At 35.1% G+C, this 13544-nt stretch overlaps 1 protein-coding gene across 2 annotated transcripts in view; it reads left to right on the top strand.

The window, feature by feature from the left end:
* mcu (mitochondrial calcium uniporter) overlaps window positions 1-9272 on the top strand; it is a 130767-nt gene extending 121495 nt beyond the window's left edge. Inside the window, exons 7-10 of one of the 2 annotated variants that reach the window (XR_015505438.1) lie at window positions 3636-3839; window positions 4473-4589; window positions 6544-7653; window positions 8253-9272. Coding sequence is in view for 1 of the 2 variants with exons in the window: in NM_001077325.1 (NP_001070793.1) it covers window positions 3636-3839; window positions 4473-4589; window positions 6544-6624 (402 nt within the window). In the remaining variant the exon portion in view is untranslated. 2 annotated transcript variants of the gene reach the window in all.
* Window positions 9273-13544: the final 4272 nt, after the last annotated feature.

Genomic DNA, 13544 nt, shown 5'->3' with positions numbered 1-13544 from the left:
AGCCGTAATGACAGATGATGCATGGAAAACAGAAACTGTGGGCATTCTAAGTGGGGTTGATGTACATGGATTGATTATATTTCATCTTGTTCATGATATCCTGCCTCATGAGCTTAAAAACGTGGAGTTTTTACATAGAAATGTACAGTTGAAGTCAAAATCGTTAGCCCTCTTGTGATCAAATATTTCCCAAATGATGTTTAACAGAGCAAGGATTTTTTCACAGTATTTCCTATAATATTTTTTCTTTTGGAGAAAGTTTTATTTGCTTTATTTTGGCTAGAATAAAAGCTAGTTTTTAATTTAAGGTCAAAATTATTAGCCCCCTTAAAGGTGCTGTAAGTTTTTGACTCTTCTAAAGCATAAAAACACCATAATATGTTTGCAGATATTTAAGAAACAGGTGAACATTCTTGTTAACCTGGAAAACAATGCTGAAGTCAGATATTCTGCTTTAAATATGTGTGTCACATGCCCGAATGGCAGTTTAGCCAATTATATTTCAGCAACCTGGGTTACCTTCATGGGAAACCGCGCATTTCAGTCATGAAGGCTCTCAAAGCATGTGTCCGCAACCTAAATGCGACCTCCGGTGGACTGTAGCAAACTCCGAAATGAGACGCAGATTCAGAGTTCCACATGAGGTGGTTATTATTTAGCAAATAATATAAATATTACGAGCATAAACACTAGGTGAGCAGGTTACAATCGCAACCCTGTGTCCTAACAACACGCTACATGACAAGATTTGCATTGATAAGCAATTAGGCTGTTTGCATCAGACAAAACACGACAGAAATGTAAATACAGCCATTCCGAAGCACAGAATAGTGCACTCACTGCACTCCAGCGAAATGGTAAGGTTTATAATCTAACTAGTACATATTAAACTTTTTTAACAATATTAAATGTAGATGCTGAATGTCTGATACGTGTTGAGTCACAGCTCTAAAGTTCAATTTCAAACAGTTTATTTATTTTCCAGATCTGAGATGAACTATCTGCAGCTGATTTCAGTAGTACAGCAATAAATGTCATGTTTAATGGCTTGCAAACTCACATTATTAGCATTTAACACTGAATATAGCACATGAGGGGTAGCTGAGATGATCATTGTCAGTTTATCCTGTTGTTCAGCTGCAAAAAATAGAAGCCGTTTCTAATATATAAATTTTAGGTGTTGCTTAGGACAAAAACTCATTTTAATATGTAAAATATTCCTTCTGTCAGGCGCCATTGCTTTTTATTAGAACACAACTTAAATCAGCCTTTAGGCTCGATAGTTGGGCACAATTCTGTTAATGTCATCAATCTGGCAACCTGCGCTTGTTTGTGTTTTGAACCAAGAGTGCAATACCTAGTTCAACCACTGGGTGTCAAACCTACATACTGCACCTTTAAGCAATATTTTTTTTCGATAGTCTACAGGACAAATCATCGTTATACAATTGAATTACCCAAACTTGCCTAGTTAACCTAGTTAAGCCTTTAAATGTCACTTTAAGCTGAATACTAGTATCTTGAAAAATATCTAAACAAATATTATTTACTGTCATCATGGCAAAGATAAAATAAATCAGTTATTAGAAATGAGTTATTAAAACTATTATGTTTAGAAATTTGTTAAAAAAATCTTTCTAGTAATCAGAAATTATGGGAAAATATATACATGGAGGCTAGTAGTTTTGATTTCAACTGTATATATTTTAGTATAGACAAAATCACAAAAAATAGACTTGCGGTTAAATGTTCTTCATGTTTAATTAGTTCAACTAACCGCTGAACCGCACACACAGAATGAACACATGGGATAACACAGACGGCAAGCGAAACTGCTATAGTGATGCGAACAGCCATTATCTGATCATAACGACAGCTGATAATTAAGCTGAGAGTGTCTAATTGCACAGTACATTGACTGTGTGGAATTGTGTGGGGTTTTACACACTGAGATCTGCATGAATACTGCTAATTCTGTAATTGCAAAGTTTTGTTAAAGACGTCTAAAACGACTTGTTGTGTGTGTTTGTGTGTGTTTGTGTGTGTTTGTGTGTGTGTGTGTGTGTGTGTGTGTGTGTGTGTGTGTGTGTGTGTGTGTGTGTGTGTGTGCGCGCGTGTCTGTCTGTTTCTGTGTATCTATATATGTTTGTGTCTGTCGGTCTATATGTGTGTCTCTGCCTGTATGCGTCTTTCTCTGCGTCTACAGTATATGTGTCTGTATGTCTGTGTGTCTATATACTCTGTCTGTCTTTGTCTATATGTGTCAGTCTGTCTGCACCTATAGGTCTGTCTCTCTGTCTGTGTCTTTCTGAGTCTATATGTGTCTGTCTGTCTGTGTATCTATATATGCTGTATGTCTGTGTGTATATATTATGTCTGTCTGTGTTTATATGTCAGCCTGCATCTTTGTGTCTATGTGTGTGTCTGTATATTCTGTCTGTCTGCTTATTCTGTCTGTCTGCTTCTGTATGTGTCTGTCTGCATTCATATGTGTCTGTCTGTCTGCGTCTTTTTGTGTCTATATGTGTCTGTGTGTCTATATATTCTGTATGTCTGCTTCTATATGTGTCTGTCTGTCTGTCTGTCTGTCTGTCTGCATCTGCGTCTGTCTGTCTACATTTTTATGTGTGTGTGTTTATATATTCTGTCTGTCTGCTACTATATGTGTCTGTCAATCTGCGTCTTTTTGTGTGTCTATGTGGCTGTATGTCTGTGTCTATATATTCTGTGTGTCTGCTTCTAAATGTGTCTGTCTGTCTGTCTGCATCTATACGTGTCTGCCTGTCTGTCTGTCTGCCTGTGTCTTTCTGTGTGTCCTTATGTCTCTGTGTCTACATATTCTGTCTGTATCTGTCTATGTGTCTGTCTGCATCTATGTCTGTCTGTCAGTTTCTGTGTGTATGTTTGTCTATCTGTGTTTATATGTCTGTCTGTCTGTCTGTCTGCATCTTTCTGTGTGTCTCTGTGTCTGTATGTCTATATATTCTGTCTGTCTACTTCTATATGTGTCTGTTTGTCTGCGTCTGTATATGTGTCTGTTAGTCTGCCTGTGTCTTTCTGTGTGTCTATATGTGTCTGTGTCTATATAGTCTATCTGTATGTGTCTGTGTCTATGTGTCTGCCTGCGTCTTTCTGTGTGTCTGTATGTCTATATGTGTCTGTATGTCTCTGTGTCTATATATTCTGTCTGTCTGTGTCTATTTGTGTCTGTCTGTGTGTCTGTCTGTCTGCCTGCGTCTTTCTGTGTGTCTGTGTCTGTGTGTGTGTGTGTGTGTGTGTGTGTGTGTGTGTCTGTGAGTCTGTGAGTCTATATATTCTGTCTGTCTGTGTCTATATGTGTCTGTCTTTGTGTCTGTCTGTCTGCCTGCGTCTTTATGTGTGTGTCTGTGTGTGTGTCTGTGAGTCTATATATTCTGTCTGTCTGTGTCTACATGTGTCTGTACATGTGTGTTTATTTAATTAGTTTGCGCTGTATATCTGTTTGTGAGTCCGCTATAGCCATTTCCTGGCCAATAATATTCCAGCTATGGAACCAAAATCGTCTTTCGGAGCTCTGTTTGTCGTAGGGCTGTCCATATTTCGCTTTATACTCCATCGCAATGTTTGGTCATTCTGCTGTAATCTTCATTTCTCAGGTTAAAGAGGAGCTGAGTAAGAAAGCCGAGCGCAGGACTACCTGGGTGCTGTGGGGGGGAATGGCTTACATGGCCACGCAATTTGGCATTCTGGCACGGCTGACCTGGTGGGAGTACTCATGGGATATCATGGAGCCTGTCACGTATTTCATCACCTACGGCACCGCCATGGCCATGTACGCTTACTTCGTGCTAACACGTCAGGTGAGCGGCTCTTTATCCGTCAGTCCTTCCAAAGGTTCCTCCTAAACGCATCTATTCCTTCGTTTACCTTAGTCCCTTATTTATCAGGGGTCACCACAGCGGAATGAACTCCTAAATATTCTGGCTTATGTTTTACACAGAGGATGCCCATCCTGCCGCAACCCAGCACTGGGAAACACCCATACACGCATTTACACACTCGTATACTACGGCCAATTTAGTTCATCCAATTCACCTGTACCACATGTCTTTGTGGTTAGCACTGTTGCCTCACAGCAAGAAGGCTGCTGGTTAGTCACAGCTGGGTCAGTTGGTATTTCTATGTGGAGTTTGCATGTTCTCCCTGTGTTGGCGTGGGTTTCCCCCACAGTCCAAACACATGCGTTATGGATAAATTGGATAATCTAATTTGTCCGGAGTGTATGAATGTGTGTGTGAATGAGTATGCATGGATGTTTCCCAGTACTGGGTTGCAGCTAGAAGGGCGTCCGCTGCCTAAAACATAGGCCAGAATAGTTGGTGGTTCATTCCGCTGTGGTGATCCCTCATAAATAAGGGACTTAGCCGAAGGAATATGAATGAATGACACACAGGGAGACTCATCTGACCTGTCTATGCTCCTCTCTCGCACAGGAATATCTATACCCGGACGCCAGGGACAGACAGTACCTGCTGTTCTTTCATCGGGGAGCAAAGAGGACACGCTTTGACATTGAGAAGTACAACAAACTGAAGGATGCCATCGCTGAGGTAAGAGTGATATCCAAAACGAACACATTTCAATCCAAACAAATCTTTTTCTTCACATTTTTTTATGTTACAGCCTTGTTCTAAAATGAATTAAACTAATTTATTTCCTCAATTCTACACACAATACTCCATAATGACAATGTGAAAGTTTTTTTTTAATTGTTGCAAATTTATTAAAAATAAAAAAGCTGAAAAATCTCATGTCCATCAGTATTCACTGCCTTTCCTCAATACTTTGTCGATGCACCTTTGGCAGCGATTACAACCTCAAGGCTTTTTGAATATGATGCCACAAGCTTGGCACACCTGTGCTTGGGAATTTTTGTCCATTCCTCTCAGGTTGGATGGGAAGCGATGGTGTACAGTCGTTTTAAGATCTCTCCTGAAATCTTCAATAAGATTAACGCCCCATTCACACGAGGCGTCAGCGTCAACGCTTCCGATACACTTTGAATGGGTGAGGTCAGGGGTTGCCGAACTGCATTGTGGATCCGTCGGTGCCGCTTCAGAGGCGTTGCTCGCTGCAGAAGTTGGGACCAGCTCAACTTTTCAAGCACCGATGAAAGCGTCAGCCTATCAGATCGCTGTATGCAAATACACCAGCTAGACAGTGGCCTATTGCTGACCGAATTTCATTGGCTGACGCTTCTATGACGATCACTTCAGCCCCAACTTCAGACACGCCTTCAGTCAAGCGTTGACGCTGAAGCCCCGTGTGAAGGGGGCGTTACTGTAGGTCTGGGCTCTCAAGGACATTCACCGAGTTGTTGTGAAGCCACTCCATTGATATTTCGGTGGTGTGCTTTGGGTCATTGTCCTGCTGGAAGATGAACCGGGTCTGTGGGGGACAGAGTTTAAAAGGGAGACAATTTTGGGAAAAAAGCTGTTCTTTAGTCTGCTGGCTTTTGCCTGGGGGAACCTGAAGCGCCTGCCGGAAGGCAGGATAGAAAGCGGTCTGTGAGCAGGGTGAGAGGAGTCCTTAAAAATACTGCATGCTCTGGACAGACAGTCATTCTTCTGGATGTCCTGGTATCTCCTATAGCTTGCTTTTTATTTTTTTTCAAGATACTAGTATTCAGCTTAAAGTGCCATTTAAAAGCGTAACTAGGTTAATTAGGCACGTTATGGTAATTAGGCAAGTCATTGTATAACGATGGTTTGTTCTGTAGACAATCCAAAGCAAATATTGCTAAGTGGGCTAATAATATTGACCTCAAAATGGTGTTAAAAATATTAAAAACTGCTTTTATTCTAGCTGAAATAAAGCAAATAAGACTTTCTCCAGAAGACAAAATATTATCGGAAATACTGTGAAAAATTCCTTGCTCTGTTCAACATCCTTTGAGAACTATTAAAAAGAGAAAATAAATTCACAGGAGGGATAATGATTTTGGCTTTAACTGTATAGATATTTTATTGTATTAAAAATAATAGTGGCCATTGGGTTTATTTTTTATTTGTTTTATTTGTTTTTATTGTTTATTTGTTTTATTTGTTTTAAATGCAGCAAATTACAAAATGCAGCAGCCAGAGTTTTAATGAAACGAAACTTTTTGAAGAAACGAGAACACATTACACCAGTATTAATAGAATTACACTGGTTGCCTGTGCACCAAAGGATAGATTTTAAGATTCTTTTATTAGTTTTTAAAGCACTACACAATATGACACCTTCCTACATTTCCGACTGTTTAACAATATATAATTCAAACTGTTTACTACGCTCTTCTAGTGCTGGACTTTTAGAATTTTTTTGTGTACATGAATGTTTTTATTTCAGTATATGTGATAAGTTTTTGTGGTCTATTTTAATGCTTTTGTTGTTGTTTGTGAGGCACTTTGAGTTGCATGTATGTTGGAAAAGTGCTATACAAATAAAGTTTTTTATTATTATTATTATTATTATTATTATTATTATTATGTTTAATTGTCTTCTTTCTCATCTCTACCTCAGGCGGAGTTGGATCTAAAGCGTCTACGAGACCCGCTGCAGTTGAATCTCCCTATCCAGCAAATCGATACCAGCAAGGACTGATGAGAATGTGAAGCCCTTTCAGCCTCTCTCTTTCTTTCTCTCACATTTCTTTCTCCTCTGCCTTTTAGTTTAGTTTTCTGTCTTTTTTTATTGTTTGTTTTATTTTTACAGCCTCAATGAAAAAAAAACACATATCCACAGCAAGCTTCAGAATTTTATTACAATACTTTCTGTTAATTTCGTTATTTAATTTGGCACGTCTATGCAGCGGAGGAGAGATACGATTCAATGAAACGACACTGAACGGATGATAGATGCTGATCATATCGCTATACAGGACCACACAGAGAGAGAAGCGCAGCTATTTCAGACAGGAGGATGATGGGATTGAAACAGTACATCGCTCTATATGAGACCTCCCGCGTCTTGCATGGGACTCTGAGGTCTAAAAACCCATCTTGGGTTGAACAGTTTCTTTTTTTCGTTGTTTTCCCACATTGGAGTACTGCTGATGTCCCTAACTCTGACACTTTTGCTGAAGAGATTTCGGGATGTGGTGCTCTTTTTTCCATCTCGGGAAAAAGATACGTTTACCATTGAGCCAGTCTTCTTGTGGCCGAAACGCTGCATCGACGCCTGTATTCAACAGCCTCAGCTAAACCTACTATTTCTTTCTGGCTTCCTGTACGGACCTGTTAAGAGCTGAAGACAGATCTAACAGCTGAAATATCACTGTGTGTTATTATTCCAAAAAAACAAAAAAGGAAAAAAAGAGAAAGAATCAAAGAAATTGTGGCACTTTTTAATTTTAAAAGCCATATTATGTTTGTTATGATGATGAAAATAAGTGAGTAGATTATTTTTTCTTTCTTTCTTTCTTTCATTGTTAGATGACGTTTTGTTTTTTAAAATCATACCATCAGACATTACATATCTAAAGATTCTCAAAGATTGATTTTACGTGACTCAAATTAAGAGTTTTCCATATTTTGTGATTAATGTTTTGTTTTGTTTATTTATTTATGCTTTTCAATTGCATTTGGGGAGCTTGATTTGTGCTTCAACAATGTTTATTGTTAAAAAAAGTTCGTAAAAGTGACTTTTATTGACATTTTTAATAGTATTTCTATAACAATATATTGTTTAAAACTACTAAAGTGTCAATTTGTCAAACTGCACAGTTTAATTTTCAACATAAAAAGTGAACAGAGCAGAGATAAAAGTCCCATCATGCAATTCACAACCATAAATAAACATAAAAAAAGCAAAACAAATCACAAAATACAGGAAAAGTTGACTCAACTTAAAATTGTAAGGTGACCTGGAGCACACTTTAAAGACTTGAGTCAAGTCAAGTAATGCTCAAGTCACAACTTTTAATATGTTAATCCGATTTCAACAATTTTTAAGTTATGAAATGTTAAAGCAACATAAAAATATTTGTTGTCCTTTCATAAGTTTTTTTTACAGTGTGCTGCAAGTCGCCTTACAATTTTGTCAACGTTTTTACAGTTTAATCTGTATTTTGTGATCTGTTTTTCTGTTTATTTATGCTTTGAGTTGCATTATGGGACGTTGATTTTTGATCCAGTGATGTTTAATGTTGAAAAAGTTTGTAAAAGTGACTTTTTTAAATTATTTTTTTTATAACAATATATTGTTTTAAACTACTAAAGTGTCAATAAAAGTCACTTTCTTAAACACAGTTAAATTTTTTATATCAAAAATTGACAGAGAAGAGATAAAGCTCCCATAATGCATTCACAACCATAAATAAACAGAAAAAACATAAATAAAAAAGTTGACTGAACTTAAAATTGTAGGGGAGCTTGCAGTATACTGTTAAAATTGTATGACAACAAGTCAACACAACAAATATTTGGATGTACCTTTAACTTATTTTAATATGTTGATCATGTTTGTACAAAATTTTTGAAGTTATGCAAAGTTGAGCTTCACATTTTTAGTCAGTTTGACTGATGTAAAGTTCAGATGACTAGAAAAGTTCAACTAAAGATTCAACTAAAAAATTAACGGCAACAATGTTTTAGTGCTTGGGTTAAAGGTTTAGTCAACCCAAAACAAAAGCTGTTTACCGAATTGCATTATAGGACCTTGATTTTTTTTATTGTCCAACAATGTTTGATGTTAAAAAAGTTTGTAAAAGGGACTTTTATTGACCTTTTTAATAGTACTTCTATAACAATATATTGTTTTAAACTACTAAAGTGTGAATAAAAGTCACTTTCGTAAATACAGTTGAATTTTTAACATCAAATTTGACAGAGCAGAGATAAAGCTCCCATAATGCACACAAACATAAATCACAAAATACAGATTACACTGTAAAAATAAAGTTAACTCAACCTACAATTATAAGGCAACTTGAGTTAAAAGTGAAAGTCAAATGAAACAAAAAACTGTGCATTGAATTGCATTATGGGACCTTGATTTTTTTTTTTTTCTTCAACAACGTTTGATGTTAAAAAAGTTTGGAAAAGTGACTTTTATTGACATTTTAATAATATTTTTATAACAAAATATTGTTTTAAACTACTAAAGTGTCAATTAAAGTGACTTTAAACATCACAGTTGAACATCAAAAGTGAACAGAGCAGATTTAACAGTCCCATAATGCAATTCACAACCATATATGAACAGAAAAAACATTAATCACAAAATACAGATTACACTGTAAAAAAAGAAAAGTTGACTCGATTTAAAATTGTGAGACAACTTAATTCATGACAAGTCAAGACAACAAATATTTGTATGTTGCTTTAACTTATTTTAATATGTTAATCAGGTTTCAACTAATTTTTTAAGTTATGCAAAATTTAACTATTCAGTTTGATTTGATTTAAGTTGTGATAACTTAAAAATTTTGATTTGACTCAACTAAAAAATCTACGGCAGCAAGAATTTTTTTTTACAGTACTTGAGTCAAAAACAAAAAGTTTCCTTACAATTTTAAGTTGAGCCAACTTTATTATTTTTTTCATACAGTGAGTCAATTAATTAATTAACAGATATTTTTTTACAGTGTTCTGTCTTTAGAAATCTAGTATGCCTGTACACACTCCATCGGTTTACATTGTGATGAGAAACGCACATACAGTACAAAGGTCTCTAAAAATCTTCTGTTTTTTTCCGAACATCATCAAATGACATTTTCCCACAGTGCCTCACAGCGTCTGCTGCAGCGTGCTTTGCTACCTGCTTGTAAGATGCGATCCTAAAAAAACGACCCATCAGTCAGTCTTAAGGCAGGTCACTGTGTAAAACATGATGACTTTTACATTTTCTTTGACTTTATTTTGAAAAATGTTCCAGATGCGATCCGTTTCCCATCAACTGTGTGGCGTTTTTAGCTGCATAAATCTGCCTCGATATGCCAAGTCGTTCGGAACATGCAGAGAACGTGTAATATATTAGCTCTAGAATTAGCGTGTGTTTTGCACACTTCGTGGCATGCTATAGAGAGAGATCGTCGCATCCTTTGTCTACATGTGCTGTCTTTAGCAGACGGGCCTTAGCAATGATTCGAGCTGGGTTGAGCTGATCATCAACGTCATTTTTGTTCCTTTTTCAACATGCATCTTCAAAACAGCTATTTATTACACAAGGTACATTTTTTTTAAATATCAAGTTCTCCTAATCACTTCCCTTTTCGTCTGGACAGAAATGGCCACCCAGTCTTATTGAATTTGAGGGATGTGCAATCAACTAGACCCATATTGGTACCTAAAAAATGGATCGTATTAGTTTTATCAGTTTTTTAGGCCTTAAGCCTGATATATAATCATTTTGTCTATTATGGCTATTCCATATACAGTGTGAGAAGTGATTAGTTGTTTTTACTTTGAAAAATGAGTAAACCTGTTGCTTTTAAAGTGATTAGTTGCTTGAAAAAAGTGAGCAAACCTGTTGCTTTTAACGCTGTAAACAGTGCAGGGTTCCACTCAATTCCTTCAAGCTGTCTCAACACAAATCAATTAAGTTAGCTTAATTGTTTTAGCAAATTTAAGTTGATTAAACATAAAACATTTTAGTTACAAATGTGTTGATTCAACTCATTATAAATAAGAAGTTGGAATGAGCAGTAAAAATACAGTAACATTTTTATTTTATTTATTTATTTTTAAAAGAAATATACTTATTTTACAAGTCACCAAGAGTTAAAGAGTTGAGTTTTACCATTTTTTTAGAAAAAAAAATTCATTCAGCTAGTCCTCAGTTCCAGCGGGATCACTATTAGCTTAGCTTAGCATAAATCATTGTATCGGATTGGACCATTAGCATCTCATTGCTGATTTGTTCCACTTTATATTAAGTGTCCTTAACTACTATGCACTTACATCAAAATGTAAATTTACTGTACTTAATGCGTTCATATTGTATTGCAGAACACCTCTGGTGCTCTTAAAGTGGGATACGGGTAGGGTTAGGGACAGGTTTGAATGTTGTGGGTAGGTTTAAGGGTGGGTTAAGGTAATTATATATGTAGTTACAGAAATTGATTACAGATGTAATTACATGTAGCACAAGTACGATGTAAAACTTGTATTTACGCAATAAGAACATTTTAACAAATTTTTATTTTCAGTGTTAAGGACATTTAATATAAAGTACGATTGATTTTACTTAAACTGAGTAAACCTGTTGCTTGTAAAGTGATTAGTTGAATTTACTTAAAAAAAAATGTGAGTAAACCCGTTGCTTTAAACACTGGGTTCCACACAATTCCTTCATGTGGTATCTACACAAATAGTTTAAGTTATCTTAATTTGTTTTTGCTAATTTAAGTTGATTAAACATAAAACAATTAAGAGTTGTTCTCCCCCCCCAAAAAAACTCAAAAATTTAGTTGATTCAACTTATCATAAATAAGAAGTTAGAACAAGCAGTAAAAGTATTTTTTTATTTATTTTTTTTAGAACTAGCCTCATTTTACATGTCACCAAGCATTAAAGAGGTTAGTTTTTTCCTTGTTTTCCTTCGTGTCCTACGGGAGCATTATTAGCTTAGCTTAGCATAAATCATTCAATCGGATTAGACCATTAGCAAGTCGTTCCAAAATTTGAAAAAAAATAATAATGTTTTTGATGGTCCCATTTTATATTGTGTTCTTTAACTACTGTTTACTTTAAAATGTAAATATACTGTATTTAATGTGTTCATAATGTATTGCAGAACACTTCTGGTGCTCTTGAGGTAGGAAACAGGTAGGGTTAGGGACAGGTTTGGGTGTTGTGGTTAGGTTTAAGGGTGGGTTAAGGTGTAAGGAATGATCAACAGTGTAATTATAAATGTAGTGCAGAAATTGATTACAGATGTAATTACATGTAGCACAAGTACAATGTAAAACGTAAGTACATTTAAGTGCTTTTTAACAAACTGTTAATTTTCGTGTATTTAATTTCAATACATATTAGTTAAGAACATTTAATTTAAAGTGGGACCGATTTTTATTTATTTATTTATTTATTTTTTAAAGTGAGGAACACTGTACTTTTTTATTATTATTATTATATTTTATATAATTTATTTATTTATTTTTTTTTAGAAATTGACTTATTTTACAAGTCACCAAGAGTAGGATCTGGCAGGAGCACAATTAGATTAGCATAAATAATTGTATTGGATTATTAGCATCTCCAAAATTGTTATAATTTTCCTATTTAAAGTGTGACTCTTCTGTTTTTACATAGTGTACGAAGAGAGACAAAAAATTAAATTATACTTTTGTATACTGTTCCTGTAGTTTGCTTGGTGACGTAAAATTACTATTTCCAAAGTAAAACTGTAGTGTTCCTTTTAAAATTAAGTCAATGAAATATGTGCATTATTATAATAATTAAGTGAAGCCAACTTCAGGTTCAAGTTATAACAGGTTTACTCACTTTAAGTAAAGTCATCTTGTCACTTTTAACAGACTTTAAAAGTGAAGTAACTTATCACTTTCTGTGGTGTGGTGGTCATTACACTTTTTCAAATTCATATTCATGTTGAGATTTTGACACAGTTTAGTCCTCAATTCATAATGTGTTTAAATCTCAAAGGGTGAGCTCCAGTCTAAACTGAAAAAACGATTTCTGCAAAATTGTTGCAAACAATTTATATGGGCTGAACTGAAACAAACTAATTAAATTTAGTAATGTTCAACTAAATTTATTTGTTTAAACTCAACCCAAATAAATTGTTTGCAACCACTTACCTTAAAAAATGTAGTAAACCAAGGAATCATCTTTTAACTTTTTTTTTTTTTTAGTGTAAAGCTCTGGCAGAAGGAACATGCCAGATTTTAATATCTGAAATCATAAGAATATTATTTTAGACACTACATGGAGCACTGCTGTAATGACTTTATTTCACCCTAGTTTTCTCAACAATAAAGCCATTAGTACTATTCTATGGGCTTTTCAGTTGTGAAATATAATGAACTTGTGTTAACCACAGAACTTACTTGAGGCCAAAAAAACCCATCATTGACTTAAGGATAATAGTCTTTAAATATAACTCCTCTCTATTTGAAATCTTCTATTTGACAATTCTGATAAAGGGGTGACATTTTTATCTCTTTAAGGCCAAAATTAAATGTCATTCATGTTTATATTTTTACGTTTTAGAGTGGCTGAATTTGGAAGTCTTAGTTAATCAAGTAAGTAATTTGCCCAAAATACAAAATGTGTCAATATTTGCCCACCTTCATGTTGTTCCGAACCCATCTGAGGATGAGTAAACGATGATGACATTTTAAGATGAAGAAGTTTTTTAAAATCTGTTCCTCAAGCAAAAAAAAAAAAGGTATGACGTCAGGAGATTTAATTCATATGTGGTACCTTTATATAAGAGCTTTACAGAGATGATCACTATAAACTATTTGTTATTGGAAAAGAGCTGAAGGTTTTTTAAATGTATCTATATTGAACAGCCTATCCCTTTGGAATGACAAGGTAAAAAAGGCAGAATTCCTATTT

This window comes from Danio rerio, chromosome 13 (genome assembly GCF_052040795.2).
Source record: "Danio rerio strain M-AB ecotype USA chromosome 13, GRCz13ab, whole genome shotgun sequence".
Classification (NCBI taxonomy): Eukaryota; Metazoa; Chordata; class Actinopteri; order Cypriniformes; family Danionidae; genus Danio; species Danio rerio.
This window is presented reverse-complemented; position numbering and strand designations above follow the sequence as displayed.